Source organism: Petaurus breviceps, unplaced genomic scaffold, assembly GCF_028583685.1.
Source record: "Petaurus breviceps papuanus isolate PSGF00001 unplaced genomic scaffold, PetGlider_PUasm1.0 103, whole genome shotgun sequence".
Lineage (NCBI taxonomy): Eukaryota > Metazoa > Chordata > Mammalia > Diprotodontia > Petauridae > Petaurus > Petaurus breviceps.
The window spans coordinates 6302555-6320399 of NW_027185588.1; the positions used below are offsets into that span (position 1 = coordinate 6302555).

The window sequence follows — 17845 nt, forward strand, 5'->3', positions numbered from 1 at the left end:
GTCATAAATTCCTTTATCTATAGATCTAACAGATAATTGTTTCTGTGTTCCCCTAATTTGCTTATGTTATCAACCTTTATGTCTAAATAATATACTCAGTTTGACCTTATATTGGTATATGATGTGAGATGTTGGTCTATGCCTGACTGCTTTCCAGTTTTCTTAGTAGTTTTTGTTGAGTAGTGGGTTGTTGTCCCCAAAGCTTGAATCTTTGGGTTTATTAAACACTAGATTGCAGTAATCATTTACCTTTGTATATCGTATACCTAATCTGTTCCACTGCTCGACCACTGTATTTCTTAGCCAGTATCAGATTGTTTTGATGATCACTACTTTGTAATATTAGTTTGAAATCTGGTACTGCTAGGTTGCTTTCCTTTACATTTTTTTTCCATTAGTTTCCTTGATATTCTTGATTTTTTGTTCTTCCAGATGAAGATGATGAATTTTGTTATTTTTTTCTAGCTCTATAAAATAATTCTTTGGTAGTTTAGTTGGTATGGCACTGAATAAATAAATTTTAGGTAGAATTACCATTTTTATTATGTTGGCTTGACCTACCCATGAGCAATTAATATTTCTCTAATTGTTTAAATCTGTCTTTATTTGTGTGAAAAGTGTTTTGTAATTGTGTTAATGAAGTTCCTGGAAGTGTCTTGGCAGATAGAATCCTAAATATTTTATGCTGTGCAGTTATTTCAAATGGATTTTCCCTGTCTCTTCTTGCTGAATTTTATTGGGGTGTGTGTGTATATTAATGATTTAAATTATTTAAAATTTTATTTTATATCCTGCAACTTTTTTTAAAGTTGATTGTTGCTATAGTTTTTTGGCTGATTCTCTACGGTTCTTTAAGTATGCCATCATATAGTCTGCAAAGACCATTAGTTTTGTTTCTCAGGGCCTATTCTTATTCTTTCAATTTTTTTTTCTTACTGCTATAGTTAGCATTTCTAATACAGTATTGAAGAATAATAGTGATAATGGACATCCTTACTTCACCCCTGATCATATTGGCAGGCTTCTAGGTTATCCCCATTATAGATAATGCTCAATCTTCGTGTTAAGAAAACCTTCATTTATTCCTTGATAGGAATGTGTTATTGTATTTTGTCAAAAGCCTTTTCTATATCGATGTAATCATATGATTTTTATTGTTTTTGTTGATATGACTAATTATGCTTATAGTTTTCCTGATACTGAACCATTCAAATCTACCTCATGATACCTTTTCACAGGATGTCCCAGATGCCTAGGTTATATTCCTTTTCTGCTCCTTCCTCTTAACCTTCACTTCCTGCAAGACTTGATTCAGGAACCACAACCTCTGTAAAGCTTTCCTTGATTTATCTATACCCTCCTCCAATTGTCAATGTTCCTTCACTGCTCAAATACTTTGTTTTTGCTTATCTCTGTAACTGTTCTACCTCCTTAGTAGAATATAAATTCTTTTATGGCAGGAAATGTTTTATTTTTGTCTTTGCATTGGTGGCACCTAGCACAGTGTCTTTCACATACTCGATGTTTAGTAAATATATATGCTAAGTATTTGTGCCTTTAATTTTAGGATTACATGAAAGAGGGACCAGGTTTATTTTATGTGGCCCCAGAAGACAAAACTAAGTTGAGTAGAAGTTAAAGGAAAAAAAATTTTTGGCTCAATATCAGAAAGAATTTTCTAACTATTTTCTACCTGTTCATTCAGTGACTATTTATTAACTGTCTGCTGTATAAGTAGAGGACTGAGTTCTGGGAATACAAAGACAAAGTGGCAAACAATCATTGCCCAAACAGAACTTACTCTCTATTGCTTGCTTACAGTGGAACAGGCCACCTTGTAAGATGCTGCATTCCTGTCACTGAAAGTTTCCAAACAGAGGCTCTGTTAGGAGCCGTACAATAAGGATTCTGAAATGAGGTGGGAGCTTGGCCTTGGTGAAGACCCTCTTGGCCCCTGCCACTGTGTTTCTTGTAGGGGTTGGACTAGATGACCCTTAAATCCCTTTCAACTGAGAGATTTGTTTTGAGAAATCACATTGATCAGATTAGAACTGAACAGGTCTAAGAAAGGGAATTGAATATTCTCCCTAGTAAAAATGCCATCTGGTTCCACCCTGTTGAATTATGGTAGAAATTTCATTCAGAACTCCCTTTGGGTTTTTTGAAAAGTGTGCCTGTGTGTGAGAACAAAACCTGCCCATATGTGCAGCAAAAAACAAAACAAAGCAAAACTTGTGTAAAAATGCCCTTTCCTACCGGCTGTGCTAATTCCAGGATAGATTCCTCTCACTGGAGGCATTGTGGTATGCTTTTGGGAAAACCTTATTGATGTAATTGTACCTAAGACTATGTGTAGTAGTAAACCTTCTCTTCTAGCTGATGAATATTCAAGTCAAAATTAAGTGATTTTGGAAATCCTCAGTTTTTAAATTGCTTCTTTGTGTCACCAAAACTAGTCATGTTCACAGCTTGCCTGATGAACTGACCATGTGATTTAATACCTGGGTGAGAAAAGGGCACAGATTGACCAGATCTGGAACCATTAGCCCTCTCTTTTTTTCTGTTGCTTTAGGCCAATGCACTGCTGATTCGAGAGGTGGATGTTGAAAAGGTCACAACATTTGAGCATCAATATGTAAGTGCAATTAAGACTTTGTGGAATGACCCTGGAATCCAGGAATGTTATGACAGGAGGCGAGAATATCAGCTCTCCGACTCAGCCAAATAGTAAGTATGGGATCTGTCTGACACTTAGTAGAAAAGCAGGAACTGTGACAAATGAGACTGTGTCTGAGTTGTCCATAGATTCAGATTGGCTGCATTTTTCCGAAAATTCAAGTCATTGTTCTACTTTAATTCTGTTAGAACAGACTTTTGCCACATTAGGAGAGCCCCTAATCATGTCTTGGCACTGTTTTGTTTTTGGAATGACCAGAACAGGTAAATTCCTATAAGACTCCCAAAGGGATAGAAAAATTGCAGTCTGGGGATTTATTGTTACTCTGTCACTTTCTGAAACAAAATACCCCAAACTGAGAGTGCCTGTGTAAGTTGGTGGTTATTAATATGGCAGTATCTATCAGTGTTCATCGCTACTGACTTCTTCCTGGGACTGGTCAGCTAAGTTTCTCAAGACTCCTAGTGTTCCCCTCAGTGCCTTCTCCCAGCTTCCTGCTGAGTGTGCAGCTGCCTTCATTTAGGAGACAGTGGGTAGCTTGGACTGTAGGATAGACACATGGCACCATTTCCTTTGGAAGTGATTCCAAATGGCTCTTGTCCATTGGTAGCCAAGTGAGAACATCAGAGAAGCTAGGCTGGAGAGCAAAAAAGGCTTTTGGGTCACTTTGACCACCCCTCAGATCGTTGCATGTTTCTGTATTAGTCTATTTGGTAAATTGTATTTTCTGAGGGGCTAAGGGTTTTTCTTGATTTGGGAAAATAAGATGACTGACTTATTAGAAGCCATATTTCTAAAGGCAGTGATGCAAAAGACCAGCTCCTGCTCCTGTTCTTGAAAGACCCGAGCTCCACTAGTGATCAAGCTGTTTGTTTGTGGTTTTTTTTTTTTTTGGAGGGGCAGGGCAATTGGGGTTAAGTGACTTGCCCAAGGTCACATGGCTAGTTTTGTGTTAAGTGTCTGAGGTTGGATTTAAACTCAGGTCCTCCTGAATCCAGGGCTGGTGCTCTGTTCACTGTGCCACCTAGCCACCCCACAAGGTGTTTTTTTCTCTTTTTTTTTCTCACCCTGTATGCCCCCAAAGCCCAGTACTTCATAGAGACACTGATACCTTCTTCTTGCCAGTTCTCCAATAACCTATTGGTAGTATCTGTCCTCAGCAAAGTCTCTTATAGGAGGGAGAGGGTATGAAGTGTGTATATTCATTCTTCCTCTTTTCCTCATTTAATTAAAAATATTTAGGAAGCATAGAGCTTATAGCCTAGCAGAGAGATGAAACAAAGCACTGTGTAAGCTTGCAAGGGAGAAGGATCATTGCTAGCAGGGAAGAAAAGACTCTCTTTGTTGAGGAGACAGCATCTGAGCCAGGTCCTTTAAAACCAGGTTTTCATTAGGTGGAGATGGACAAGGGGGTTGCAGGATCCTGAGAAGGTAGAATGGGTGGGAGGAGAGGAAAGCATGAAATTGCATAGCAGGGACAGCAAAGAGTTCAGTTTGGGTGGGATGTAGAGTACATGGTAGCAAGGAGGGTAAGAGAAAAACAAAGGTAGGGAGTGACCAGATTGTGGATGACTCAGAATACTGGACTTGGGAATTTGGACTTTTTCCTTTAAGCACTAGGGAGCTAGTGAAGACTTTGAGCAGAGGAATGTCAGAACCAGAACAGTTCTTTAAGGAAGAGTGATTTGTCAGTATATAAAGGATGATTTGGAGGAAGGGGAGATAGTGGCCAGAAGCTGCTGCAGTAGTCTAGTTTGGGTGCTTATGAAGGTCCGTATGGGGTAATAGCTGTGGGAATAGAAAGAAGGGACTGAGCAGAAAATATTATAGAGATAGAATGGTAGATCTTAGTGATAGGGCGTGAGGAATGAGATACAGGGAAAAGTGTTTAAGGTGATGGCAGTTTTTGAGCCTGGGTGCACTTAACAAAACATGCTCCTATTTCTGATGGCATATCTTGAGCTTAAAGGAGCATCAAAAGTTATGGAAGGATAACTCCCTACTCTCCCCTTTCCCTATTTCTTTATGTTGCTGACTTAAAGGATCCTCCTTCCTGTGCTTTTGTTTTTTTTTTTTTTAGCTACCTAACTGATGTTGACCGTATTGCCACCACTGGGTACTTACCCACCCAACAGGATGTGCTGAGGGTTCGAGTCCCCACAACTGGGATCATAGAATACCCTTTCGACCTGGAGAATATCATCTTCAGGTACCTAGATTCCACCTGCTGGGTGCGTTGACTGTGTTTGGGTAGAACCATGTACAGGGTGCTTCCAGAGCCTAGTGGAGGGACTACCCCTAGACTTAGAACTGCAGGTCTGTGAGCATCCCAGCCTAAGCAAGATTAGCGAGACTTTAAAGTGGAAAACTGGGCTGAACCTTGGTCATTAGCATCAGTGCCCAGCAGACACCCCTTCTTCCGCTGCATCCCCCTACCCCCACCACAGTATATCCTGTTGCACACAGAGATGTCAGCTGGGGAGTTCTGATTCAGTTTGTCTCCTAGAGGCACTTCTCTAACCTGATCCGCGGTGTCACCAGTTTTATGGAATTGAGCAAGAGACCTGTTGTGGAGTAGGCCCTTCTTTAACCTAAATTTTGGTTGACCCACAGATCAGCTCCTTTAAAATGACCTCTCTTTACTCGCTCACTGCAGGCATTCCTTTGTACTATCTGTTCTGTGAATGATGCCTTTTCATGGCTGGTTTTCTCAACCTGGCCACATATCCCTCCAGAGGGCTTAGCTGGCTGGCACAATAGATATCCATCACCATGTAGCTCATAAAATATTTCTACTCACAGGTTTGGAGCATAGTGCCCAGTAGGGAACTTTAATGTAGGGAAGCTTAATGAAATTTGTCGAGACTACTTTAAAAAACGTTCTCTCTTTGGGTACATGGCTCCAATACATCACTATGACATAAGCTAACTAGCTAGGGGAAAATTTTAAGCTGTTATAGAGGCTGTGACATGAACTTGGTGCTTCTGTTATTAACCATGTTACAGACTGTGAGTAAGTAATGGTATGCTCACCTGGGATTCTAGAAAGGTGTGTGGTAGAGGACCAGGTCTGCTATTGCTGTAGCCCAGTGCCTCGGTGCCATTACAAGGGTCTTCACTGGGGCTGTGTAGAGGGACAGTGTTATTAAACTGGTCCCCTTCATTTAAATTAGCCTAGCAGTGTTAAGCTCCATACTTTGGGGAAGGAACCCATTCAGCCTTTAAAATGGATTAACTTGGGTGGTTGATTTAATTGACTAGGCACTTATTCAGAGTTCCTTAATCAGAATTCTAGAATTCAAAGTACTTTTAAGAAGGCATCTCATCCCATCTCTGCCTGAAGCATGAATTCCCTCTCCAGGGTCCTGGGCAAGTGGTAGTCTAGCCTGTGCTTGAATAGCTCTGAGCTCTGCAGGACCAATCCAATATTCAGGGAACATGTACCTTCTTCTTTGGGAGATAGCATGCCAATTACTGATCAGAACTATCGGTAAGAGGATGCCCCATTGTTCATGGATTCACAGTGGGAAGACCTAGGGACAGACCTTCCCTGAAGTTACTGACCACGCTGTTGTATATTTTCCCTTCTCAGAATGGTGGATGTTGGTGGACAGAGATCAGAGCGGAGGAAGTGGATACACTGCTTTGAAAATGTGACGTCCATCATGTTTTTAGTTGCTCTTAGTGAATATGACCAAGTTCTAGTGGAGTCTGACAATGAGGTAAGTGAGCCTTTGGAACAAGGAAATAGGGGTGGTGGAAGGGCAAGACAGAGAACTCTGACCCCGCGTAATAATTTATATTTACAAAGGATAATAGAATTGAAAGAGTCCTTAAATGCCATTATGTCCAGCCTCTGCCTTTATACCTTACAAATTATTTTCCTTACATCAACCTTGTGGGTGGAGAACAAATGAATGTAGTAGGTTTTCCAGACGTGTAAAAAAACCTGGAAAACTTGAGACTGAGAGGTAAAAGTACTTACTCCAAAACACGTGGCTTTTTTTTTTTTTTAAAGCAATTGGGGTTAAGTAACTTGCTCAAGGTTACACAGCCAGGTATTTCTGGGTGGATGCTAAGTGTCTGAGCCTGGATTCGATACCAGGTCATCCCAACTCTGGGGCCGGTGCTCTTACTCACTGAGCCACCTGGCCACCCCCAAAACATGTGGCTTGATAAGCAGCAGATTAAAACTCATTTCTCCTGAAACCAGATTTGTGCTCTCTCAACCAAACTAGGGTTTTTAACACAGTCTGTAAAATTTTTTTTAATATTTTGATAACTAGATTTTGATATAATTGTTTCCCTATATAATCTATAAATTTTATTTATGTATTTAAAAACATTCTGAGAAGGGCTTCATAGGTTTCAAGGTATCTGTGACAGAAAAGGTTAAATGCTGCTCTAAAACCTTTCTGTCTTGCCAGATTCTGGGGGTGGTACATTTTGAGACATAAGCCTTACTCTGTTAGTTAATTTTTCCATTTGGGTTCAGACACTTAGAAAAAGATGCTGTAGGATTAAGTAATTTGTCCATGTGAGAATGCAGAGTTTGTAGAGTATTATGAAATGTTTTCTGAGAGCAGTGTTACTGTGTTCTTGTGGGCGGGTTCGTAGTTTTTCTTGCCCTTGGGGGAAGGGAACTTTCAGTCTGCTTAACTTGCTCTGATTGACCCTTGCCCTGCCTTGCCTACTTTCCCTTTAACTGAACCCTAGTTCTGAGATGGCTTTCTCTTGGTGACCAATGACTATGGGTTTTAATTCCTGTAGGAACATTTTAGAGCTCTGGTTCCTCTGAGTTGTGGCAGTAGTTGGGGACTTGGACAGGAAAGAGTGTGCTGATGGAAAGGGCAGGTTCTTTGGTTGGATGCTTGCTTTCCTGTGGACTTGTCCTTAGGAATTCCTAAAGAACACAGTTGAACAGTAGTTGAATGTCTGTGTAAGTGACTGAGTGATTTACCTTTGCATCTTTATTAAGATGTTTCCAAACTCAGTCACCAGGCATTTATTAAGTATCTGCTACATGACAGACACTGTGCCAGGTGCTAGGAAGACACAGAAAAAGCCTCAAGAAAAACGGTCCTGTAACAAAGTGTGTTCTTCCTTTTTCCTGGTAAGAACCGAATGGAGGAGAGTAAAGCCCTCTTCCGGACCATCATCACTTACCCCTGGTTCCAGAACTCCTCCGTGATCCTCTTCCTCAACAAGAAGGACCTGCTGGAAGACAAGATCTTGTACTCCCACCTGGTGGACTATTTCCCAGAGTTTGATGGTAAGACTCTCTAGGAAGGAGAAGCTTTTAAAGGGGGAAGGGCTCATTGGGCTTACTGTGTAATTAGAAATTACATGTAGTAATTAGAAATTAGAAAAACCTTCTCACTAAGACTGACCTTCCCCCTTCGATTGTAAATAAAAGTGTTGCTTTCTAGAGCAAGCAGTGCTCTAGCTGAGCTCCTTACAGAAGCCTCTTGGGAAACAGTGATGCCATCTGGCAGCAGTTGATTGTTAAATGGAAGGATTTGATAGAGATACGTTGATTTGACCTCAGGAAGCTTGAAACAGAAGTGTAGAGGATGGCAGCCTGGCCAGGATGGTCATCAAGTTAGTTCTGCCCATTTTGGGGCAGACAGGTGGGGGTGGGGCCAGTGGGCAGGAAGGCTCCCTCTGCTGGCTGCTGTCAACCAGCTACAAGGCCATAGGGCATTATGCCAGTCAGGGAGTGCCAGGCTTGGTGTTCGAGTGAATTCCTGTCACTCAGTAGTCTGCTTGCTTCCACAAGGGAGAAAGCAGCTTTGATTGATTGTTGGTGAGAGGGTGCCATCAATGTGCAGCTCTCCAGGAGCATCCAAGAGAGGAAGAGGGTCTGAAGACCTTCCGTCCTCTCATCTGGAACGTGGTTATGCCGATCCTAGAACACAAAGAGGATTCAGAGGCCATTGCTTTTGAATTTATCCATCAACCAACCTTTTTTTTTTTTTTTTTTACCAACACTAAGAGTTAGTAAAAAGGAGCGCCTCCCTGCATGTTCTTAACCTTTCTCTTATCGGAGAATCTGGTCACTGAATAGGGAGCTAGCCCGTGCACATTTGGAAAAGGGAGAGAAAAGAAGCAGAGATGGAGCGCTAATTACAGTGTCAGGATCTGGCTTTGGATCATCGCTGCCTCGTCCTGTGTACATCTGCTCAGGAATGTGAAATCCAGTTCTGCTGAGAAGAGTTGACGTGGTTCTGGACAGATGTCTTGGTTCACGTTTCTTCCAGGCAAACTGCCTTGATGTAGTGTAAAAGCAGCGTGAAGGGTTTATAGGCTTAATGTAGCATGGGGTTAGATAATTAGAATAACAACAATACCTAATGTTTCCCTTTTGAAACACTTTTTTTTTGAATCACAAATTGCTTAATCACTTAACTTCCCTCTGAGGTAGGGAATGCTGGCTCTGCACTTTTTTTGAGATATAGGGGAAGGAGAGAGGTGGGTGGACATTTTTCAGCCTTTTTCTCTGAGTAGGAACATCTTCCTTAATGATAGGAGATGGGTGCTTAATTTTTTATTGCCCTTTGAAGATAAATATTTTTTATTGATATCACTTGGTTTTACATCACCTTCATTTCTGTGTGCATTCTTCATCTCATCCTGCTTTCTCCTGGAAGTGGAGGAGAAAAAAACTGTCCAACTGAATAAGGGAGCCCTTCTAGAGAGCCCCAGTAGTATGTGTACTTTAGGGACTCAGGGAGCCCCAACAGAGCAGGGAGAGAGGGGCAGGTTTTCAATTTTTCTCCAGGGCCCATTTTGGCCATTATAACGATGCACAGGCTTAATATTTTTTTTTTTTTTTACCAAGAAAACAGGTTTTGTAACCTTGTGATCAAGCTTTCTTGTCTGTAATGGCCAGTCACCTTTCAAGTTGAACAAATGTTGAAAAGTACCTGCTTTCTCCCAACCACTGGGCTTGGTACTAGGCATACATAGACAAAAAGCTTTAGAAATAGTGCCTGGCTTCAAAGTACACACACTCTTTTTTGAGATTGGGACTGTGTCCCACAAGCTAGTGGGTAAGATAGCACTCTGGGGAGGAAGACCTGTTTTACCTTGACTTTTCACTATCTCCCTTTTGTCCTTTTTTTTTTAATAGAAAATTTTATTTGGCCCTAGCTGGCCCTTTGTCCTTTCTTAACCCACCTTCTCCATTCCTATCTCTGGGCCAAACCCTGTCACGGTGTTGCTTCTAGAGGATTTGACCTGCCAGGGAGCTTCTTTTTCCCTTGGAGTCTCTTTCCCCTGGTGACTGAAGGGAAAGGTGCTTTCTAATCTGTCTGACAGATGTGGCCAGACATGTAGCAGGATTAGCGATCCTGCAGCTTCTGGCTGGAGAAGTGAGGCCTTCTGTGTTTTGTTCAGTGGAGTCTGACTTTGAATCACAGAAATTGAGAGTTGCTGGGGATTTCGGAGACCACTGGTCTAATTGATACCTGAACAATAGCCCCCCCCAGGCAGTCAACAGGGCCCAACCAGCCTTTGCTGAAGGCCTCTGATAAGGGATCTCTTCCTCTTGGGGATGCTGCAGTTACTGGGAGGCTCGATCCTGACTGCAAGTGTCGACTTACTCCTGCTTTTTAGGGACCTAGAAGAAAAGTGTAGTTTATGATGCAGGTGGCAGCCCTTCACATGCATGAAAACAATTGGTTCCAAGTCCCCTAAGCCCTCTCTTCTCCAGGCTTAACCTTCTGCCGTTTCTCCCGCCGATCCTGCTATGATCTGGGCTTTGCCACCTTGCTGTCCTCCACTGGACCCGCTGGTCAGTGTTCTAAACACAGAAATTAAGACATGATTTGATCAGAGCAGAGGACAGTGAGTGACACCACCACTGTAGTAGTCCTCAGAGATACTCTATTGTTTCTCAGTGTGAGCTAAAATATCTCATTCACTTTCTTGGCTTCTGTATTATATTAATGACTTAACAATTTCATACAAACTACACCTTCCTCATCTTATACTTGTTAAGTTGATCTTTTGAATCTGAGGGTGAAACTTCCCATTTATCCCTATGAAAGTTCTTCCTGATGATTTTTTACTCGTATTCTAGTCCATCAGGAGTTTTTGGGGTCCTGATTTTGTCACCCTGTGTGTTAGCTTTCTCTTCTCATTTCTGCCAGTGCATGCCATCTAGGCCTTTATCTAATTCATTGATAAAAATGTTCAGTAGCACAGACCCAGCCCACATCTCTGGGTCCTCCACTGGAGACCTTCCAAGTTGGCATCAAATATAAACCATTACTATTCTTTGGCTCTGGACATTCCACCAGTTTCAAATCTTTCTAATTGTTTAGTTATCTAATCCACAGCACATTTTCCACAAGAATAGCATTGAAGGTTTTGTCATGGGAAAATGAGCATACAACTAGACAGACAGACAGACAGATACACACACACACACACACAGACAGAGTTAGGAAGCCCTGACCTAGAACAAAGAAGTTAGAATGTCAGAGACACCAAATCCCACTCTCTCGTTTCCCAGATGGGGAGATTGAATCCCAAGATGGCTATATGACTTAATCCCATTTTAGTGACACAACCAGGACCAGCCCCCACATGTTCTGGGCCTAGAACAGTGTTCAGCTTATATGTGTCTTAATCACTTTTGAATTGAATGAAACTGAATTCTTAATACATTGACAGTCCAGAGGGGCTTGATGCCTTTTTCTCCTGGGTCCTTGTGGAGGAGGGCCTACACTCTCACCCAGAGAGACACAATTGAATTATAGTCCCTGAAGACTCTTGGGTTGTGAATATAACTGACTCGCTTTGTCTTTGCTTCAGGACCACAGAGGGATGCCCAGGCGGCCAGGGAGTTTATCCTCAAGATGTTTGTGGATTTAAACCCAGACAGCGACAAAATCATCTACTCTCACTTTACATGTGCCACAGACACGGAGAACATCCGCTTTGTCTTTGCTGCTGTCAAAGACACCATCCTACAGCTCAATCTGAAAGAATATAACTTGGTCTGACCCTGCTTTCTCCCCTAAGAGGCCTCAGCGTGAAGAAAAGACCAAAAAAAAGTTTTGTTTTTTTTTTTGAAAAAAAAATTACAGGAAAAATATCTTTACTTTTTAATGATGTAATGATTGCCAATTGTCTGATCTGTGGAGTGGCGAATTTTGCTCAGTGTTACCTTGGATCTCATGTCTATGTCCACAGGAGTAGTTGATTTTTTTTCATATTTTTAACAAATGGCTTTTATTTCACAGTTATCAGGGGATACACTTCACTCTTCTCCACACCTTGTGCACCTCTTCACCTTTTGCCAACAGCAAAGGCGGCCTTCTCGTGGGCTCAATTTTTTGTCGCTCGCTTTTTTTAAAAAAACAACAACAAAACAAAAACTAAGCAAAAAACTCTACCCTATTTTCGGTTACAAGTTCCCACCTCTTGGCCAAGTTTTATGGACTCACTGAACTTATTGGGGGGTGGAGGGAGCCAATATTCCCCCCCCCCTTAGCTCCAGGGGGCCTCTGTCAAGATCGCCAGACCTGCTTGCTTCCCTCTTCCCAGCTTGGTCCAGGCTCCACAGCCCACTGTGATGATTTTGGGGTTGGGGAGTGGTGTTCCTCCCAAAAATGGAAGCAAAAGCCTCCATGCATCCAATGACCAACAGACCCCAACAAGCCATCCCCCTGCTTCCTTCAGTGCATCATATAATATAGTCTGGGTTTTTAAAAGTTTTTTTTCTTTCTTCTTGATTATAAAAGATACGGAGACTGTGATTTTTCTTCTTTTTTTTAAGTTATTGATGTTCTATATATAGTTTGCTACAGGCTGTATTTTCGTTCAATGGGCTCCGAAAGGTGGGAGCTTGGCCAAGCAACAGCTGCCAATCCTTGGGAAGTGCCTGACTGTATCTTTTTTGGGTGGGTGGGTGGGGGGTGGGGGGAATACTCATTATGCTCTGTTGATGTAAAAGGATCTCCCAAGCTGTGCCCTCCTCATTTGTCAGTGGGTAGCAGCCCCTTTCCCCAAGCCTCCCTTTTCTTGGTGTGGTGAAGATGTTCCAGTGTACCGAGTGATTTCAGCACACGCACCTAACACCAAAGTCTTGCGGTTGATTTGGAGATTTTCCTTGGGGTTCCTGAGCTCCCACCTCTGCTTCTGACTTTTTAGTATGCTGCTGCCCATGGCAGAGAAGTCAGATTGTTCACATGCAGCTCTGCAGACAGCTGCTCTGCCCAGGCCTGAGGTCCCTCTAAAGGGCCTGTGTCAGACCAGGGGCTTGGTCTGGCCCATCGAGGGGGACAAGCAGGAGGAATGTTCCTTTTAAGTGATCTCAAGGGAAAGAGGAAGGAAGGAAAGAGGAGCTCTTTAGAAACTTCTCAGACCTGTACTTGAGAGTCTGGTGTGGCTGCTCAGTGGCCGTTGGTGACTCCTTGTCCAAGCACTTGCACAGATTGCTGTCCAGAGCTGCCCGTGCCTGGGGGTCGGGAGTTTGGGGGGGCAGCACAGGCACTTTTTTTCCAGGGGAGGTGGGTCTACAGGCATTGCCAAAGTCAGAGTCAGGCTGTTTAGGCAAGAAGGTTGGGTGCCTTAGAACCATAATGGACATCCAGGGCTTGCAAATCAGCCTGAATCCCAGGTGCCAAAGGCAGCGAGTGTTTCACTTGGGTCCTTTTGAAGCTGAGGCCAATAGAGGTGCCAAATGCCAATGCCTCCCTAGGTTTCCACGGAGGAAGACAGCAGCACCCAATAGCTGAGGGACATCTCCACTGGAAGCAGCAGGAAGTCCGGCCCCTTGCTGCCGGCAGGATTGTGCCCTGCCCTTCCCCAGCCCTGCTTCAGTAGCACTTAGGACGGACCCTGGTGGACGGAGCATGAAGAACCCCTTCCCCCAAAGCAGACTGTTCGAAAGAAGGCGTCCCAGTTTGGGTTTCTTTCTCTCTTCTCTTTTTTTCCCCTAGGGGGAGAGAAGGGGAGATTGGCTTTATCGTTTTATTGTAGACTGAACACTACTTCAGTGTTTTTTTGCACAAAACGTAATGGGAAATGAACCGCCGGAGATGCCTTTGATCCATAACACTAAGTCTGGAGCTTACACTTCAAGTAGTCTGTTGCGTGGTTTGTTTCATTTCTTTTGGCTGTCGTGTTCCCCCCCTCCCACCTTCACCCCTCTTCATCCCTTCAGCCCTCCTTCCTGCCTTTTGGTGTATATGAGGCAAGGGCCATCAATGTTATAGCTCAGAAAGCACTGAGCCTGCCCAGAAGCACTCAGCCCTCTGGCTAGGTGGGCTTGTGCCTGAGGACAAGAAGGTGGCATCTGGGACAACAGCTACATTCCACATTGTCTAGTTAGAACCCTCTGGGGTGACTGACTAGCTGCTTGGAACCAGTTTCCCTCTCGTGTCTATGCCAAAAAAGGTCTTTTTGTAGCATGAAATCATAAGAGGATTTTTACCAGAAACCTAAACCATACACCAAACAAACCCGACTTCTTGGGGTGAGTCCAAATAGCTTCCTTAGGGAGCAGATGGTGCTAAGCCCCATTCCTTTTTGCACCCTTTTGTACCAGTGGCTGGCATGGGGTCCATTGCTGGCGGTGGACCTACACCAGGAAACTCAGGACCCCAAAAGTAGAAGGATAGCAAATAGGACAGGTTGCCCTAACCCCTCAGGTTCCTGAGTGGCTCCAGAGAGGGGCCCTTTGATGCAGTAGAGATTTCATGATTCTTGCTGGAGTTGCATGAATTTTTTATCTGGTAGAGAATGCTGTGTGTTATTTCAACACTATTTGCCATCTAGAGAAATGATAGAAAATTATATGGGAGCCCTGATACCCAAGAGAAGAAAGGGGTAAGTGTTAGTTCTGGTCTAGATGGTATGTCTCTGGGGATTCTCTAAGCATATGCTAGAGACCCAAGTCTGACCGATTGGTAAACATTCTTACCCCACTGGTGCAGCCCCCTTGTTTGGGTTGTGAACTTTCCAATATGCCCACTCTTCAGAAAGTGCCAAACTCAAAACCAGATACCTGTTCCTTTCCAGGCAAGAGGAGGTAGAGAGTGTGCATGAGGGGAGGAGTGGGAATGAGAAAGACAGTCCTCTAGTGGGCACAGATGACCACCTCCCAAACCCTACCTTCTGTTATTTGCTTGGTTCCTTCCCAGTATCCCTTTTGCCCTATTGAGGACATACAGTTTAGCTGGCCACCGGTAGCTAGCATGCAAACCTGATCAGGGAGAGAGACAGGAAAGAAGGTGACCCACTGTGAGGCCAATCTCTTTTTCCACATCATTCCATAAAAGTCCAGTGCCCAAGGCTCCAGATTGTCCATCTCTGCCAGCTTCTCTTTGTTTCTCCTCTTGCCCAAGCCAAACCTTTTGACTTTTTGCCTCTCAACAATGTTGGCTTTGCTTTTAGCTGGGTGGGGCACCACTCTGCCATATTGCCCCTCCTAGGCACCCTTCCTGTATGTATGTATGTATGTGTGTGTGTGTGAGTGTGTGCTTGTATGTATGTTTTTTTTTTTAATCATCACTTGATAAACTGCATTTTTCTCAAATGCTTCTGGAGTGTGCTGACCATTTTATTCTGTCATTGCTGAATCCAGGTGTTCCAAGTTCCCAACAAAGATAAAATCTACTCCAGCACCCCCTCTTTTTTCTAAAGAAGTATAGTTGTGCCAATGCCCCCTCATAGTAGTGCACGAGATTCTTTAAAAGTGCCAATGTGGTGGAAATTATTTGGTAATACTTGTATATTCTACAATCCTGATTTAAGACAATTTAAACATTAACCTATTTAAAAAGATACTATATAAGATGCTGTTTTTTAAACCTTGTCATTTGAAATGCATGTATTGTTGTGAGTGTTGGGGTGGGGGGAGGGTAGAGGGGCGGGGCAGAAGGGATGGCCCCAGTGCCAGCCAACAAGCCACGTGGGTGCTTGTGGCTTCCAGCTAGGCGAGATAGCAGGAGTTTGCTCTGATGTCAGGCCCTGACTCCTTATTCCAGAAATACCTGATGGAAATTGATTTTCATATCTTTCTCCTGAAATAAATTCTCTGTTTCAAATTGGAATAAATTTTGTTCCTAAATGCTCTGGCCCCTTTGGACTTATTTCTCAACACTGGCAAAGCAGGAATGGGGAAGAGGCTGCCAGAGGCCAGTTGTCAGATGTCAGGAGTCAGGTTAGTGAAGAAAGACTGGCCTGAGGAAATGCTTGGTGTCCTGGCATGACAGGTGCAGTTATTGGCCTTGACAATGGGAGAAGGGACCCAAATGACTTAAGACCCCAACATATAATAGCCAGTCCTTTCCAGAGGCATTTCATTAAGTAAAAAATGGGCTGAGAATTAGCACCTTGTATCAGTTACTGATCAGTGACCCTGTTGGGACTTGTTGACTGGTAATGCTACATCAATCATAAGTGTTTACTAGAATATCATATGCACTTACTATCTTCTAGGTGGCATTATGGCACTATGCCCAACACTGGGGATACAAAAGGTCAAAAACTGCTCTCAAGGAACTCATTAATGGGGGAGATCACATATACATGAATTGTACATAGAAGTTAAATCCAGAATCAGTGGAAGGTGACCTTAAGACTCCCTTTAAGAGGTAGTGTTTGGATTGAGTATCCAAGGAAACCAGAGTCTAGGAGGAGGCAAAGGTGAGGAGGAAAATGGGGAAATCTCAACCATGCCGATTTGCAGGAAATCAATTTGGAGTTGTAATCTCGACACTGTTCTATGGGAATTAATTGAAGGAAGTTGGGATGTTGAGCCTGGAGGAGAAATCTTGAGTGTGTGAGGATCACTATCTTCAAATAATCTGAAGAGCTGGAACATGGGAGAGTGAGTAGACTTGTTCTATCATAGCTTGTTTAAATAACAAGTGTTTTTTCATAAATTATTTCATTTTATCTTCACTTGTAAGGTAGCCAAGCTGTAAGGGGTATCCTCAGGCTTCAGGTGAGGGAGTGACAGAGCCAGGATTCAAAGCCAAGTCTTCTGAATGCAAGTCCAGGGTTCTTGACTCCAGTACTACGTCTGTGTATAATCAGGCAGAAAAACTAAAACTCATCAATAGCTGGAAGTTACAGGGAGGCAATTCAACTCTAGAAAAGAACTTACTAGCAATTTAGAGCTAGAGAATGGCTCGCCTTGGGAGATGATGAACTTCCTGTTACTGGAGATCAAGACTAGGTGACCTCTTGGATACTGTGAGTTTTCATGCATTGCTAAAGGGAGTTGGATTCAACCTCCAAAGTCTCTTCTGAAGCTTAAGTTCTCTGCTTATTTCGGCTTGGCATGAGAGGGGAGTCTGGATTTGGTTAGCAGTTTGGTTATGGCACAGCAATGACTGAGGAGCTTATAGCTACGCTTGGCAGCTTGGTCATGCCCTGGTCCCTTCACAGCCGTCTCATATATGTGTGTGTAAGTATATGTGTATATACATACAATTGTGTATACATGCATGTGTATATAGATATGTGGATGTATAGGGAGTTGTTCATGGGGTCAAGGCGAGGGGGATTTGAGAGACTGGTTACTTTTGTGTGTCAGGGCTTTGGCTCCAGGTCAGTCAACAAGGTTGGATAGCTGGGAGGAAATTTCCCCTCTTGGCCCTTAGGTGTCACCCTTGGCCATCCTTGACAAGGTTCCTCCCATGGAGATCTCGAATTTTAACAAGAATTCATGTAAAACCACAGAACTGGAGGAATCATAGGATATAAGAATGTAGAATTGAAAAAAACCTTAGTTTTCAAGAAAACATAAATAGGTCCAGGAAGAGGAAGTGACTTGTCTGGGGTTACTTAGCAAGTCTGATCTTGCTGATTCCCTAGGGGACTGGTAGAAAAGGCAGCATTGGAATGGAAAGAATGGAAAGGATGCCAGATTTGGAATAAGCAAAGATCTGTGACTCCTGTTTGTGCCTGTGCTGCAGTGAAACTTTCTGAACCTCAGTCTCCTCATCTGTAAAATGGAGCTAATACAATTTCACCGGTGCTTCTGGGTGGACCATATAATACAATGAATGTAACCACTTATTTGGTATATGGGGAAACAGAGCCAGTGTGGTGGCCAAACTCTAGGAAAAATCAGAGATGATTCTTTCTTATGAGTTTGATAGAGTTTGGGGTCCAAGGACCTTTCCAGTTTTGAGGTTGTGGTGA

General features: G+C 43.1%; 1 protein-coding gene across 1 annotated transcript in view; it reads left to right on the forward strand.

Annotated features, from left to right (window-relative positions):
* The window catches only part of GNA11 (G protein subunit alpha 11), a 69813-nt gene extending 54049 nt beyond the window's left edge, over positions 1 to 15764 (forward strand). The window contains exons 3-7 of the mRNA XM_069104195.1: positions 2573 to 2727; positions 4758 to 4886; positions 6270 to 6399; positions 7796 to 7949; positions 11498 to 15764. Coding sequence (XP_068960296.1) covers positions 2573 to 2727; positions 4758 to 4886; positions 6270 to 6399; positions 7796 to 7949; positions 11498 to 11688 — 759 coding nt within the window. The 3' untranslated portion in view covers positions 11689 to 15764. The remainder of the gene's footprint in view (positions 1 to 2572; positions 2728 to 4757; positions 4887 to 6269; positions 6400 to 7795; positions 7950 to 11497) is intronic.
* Positions 15765 to 17845: the final 2081 nt, after the last annotated feature.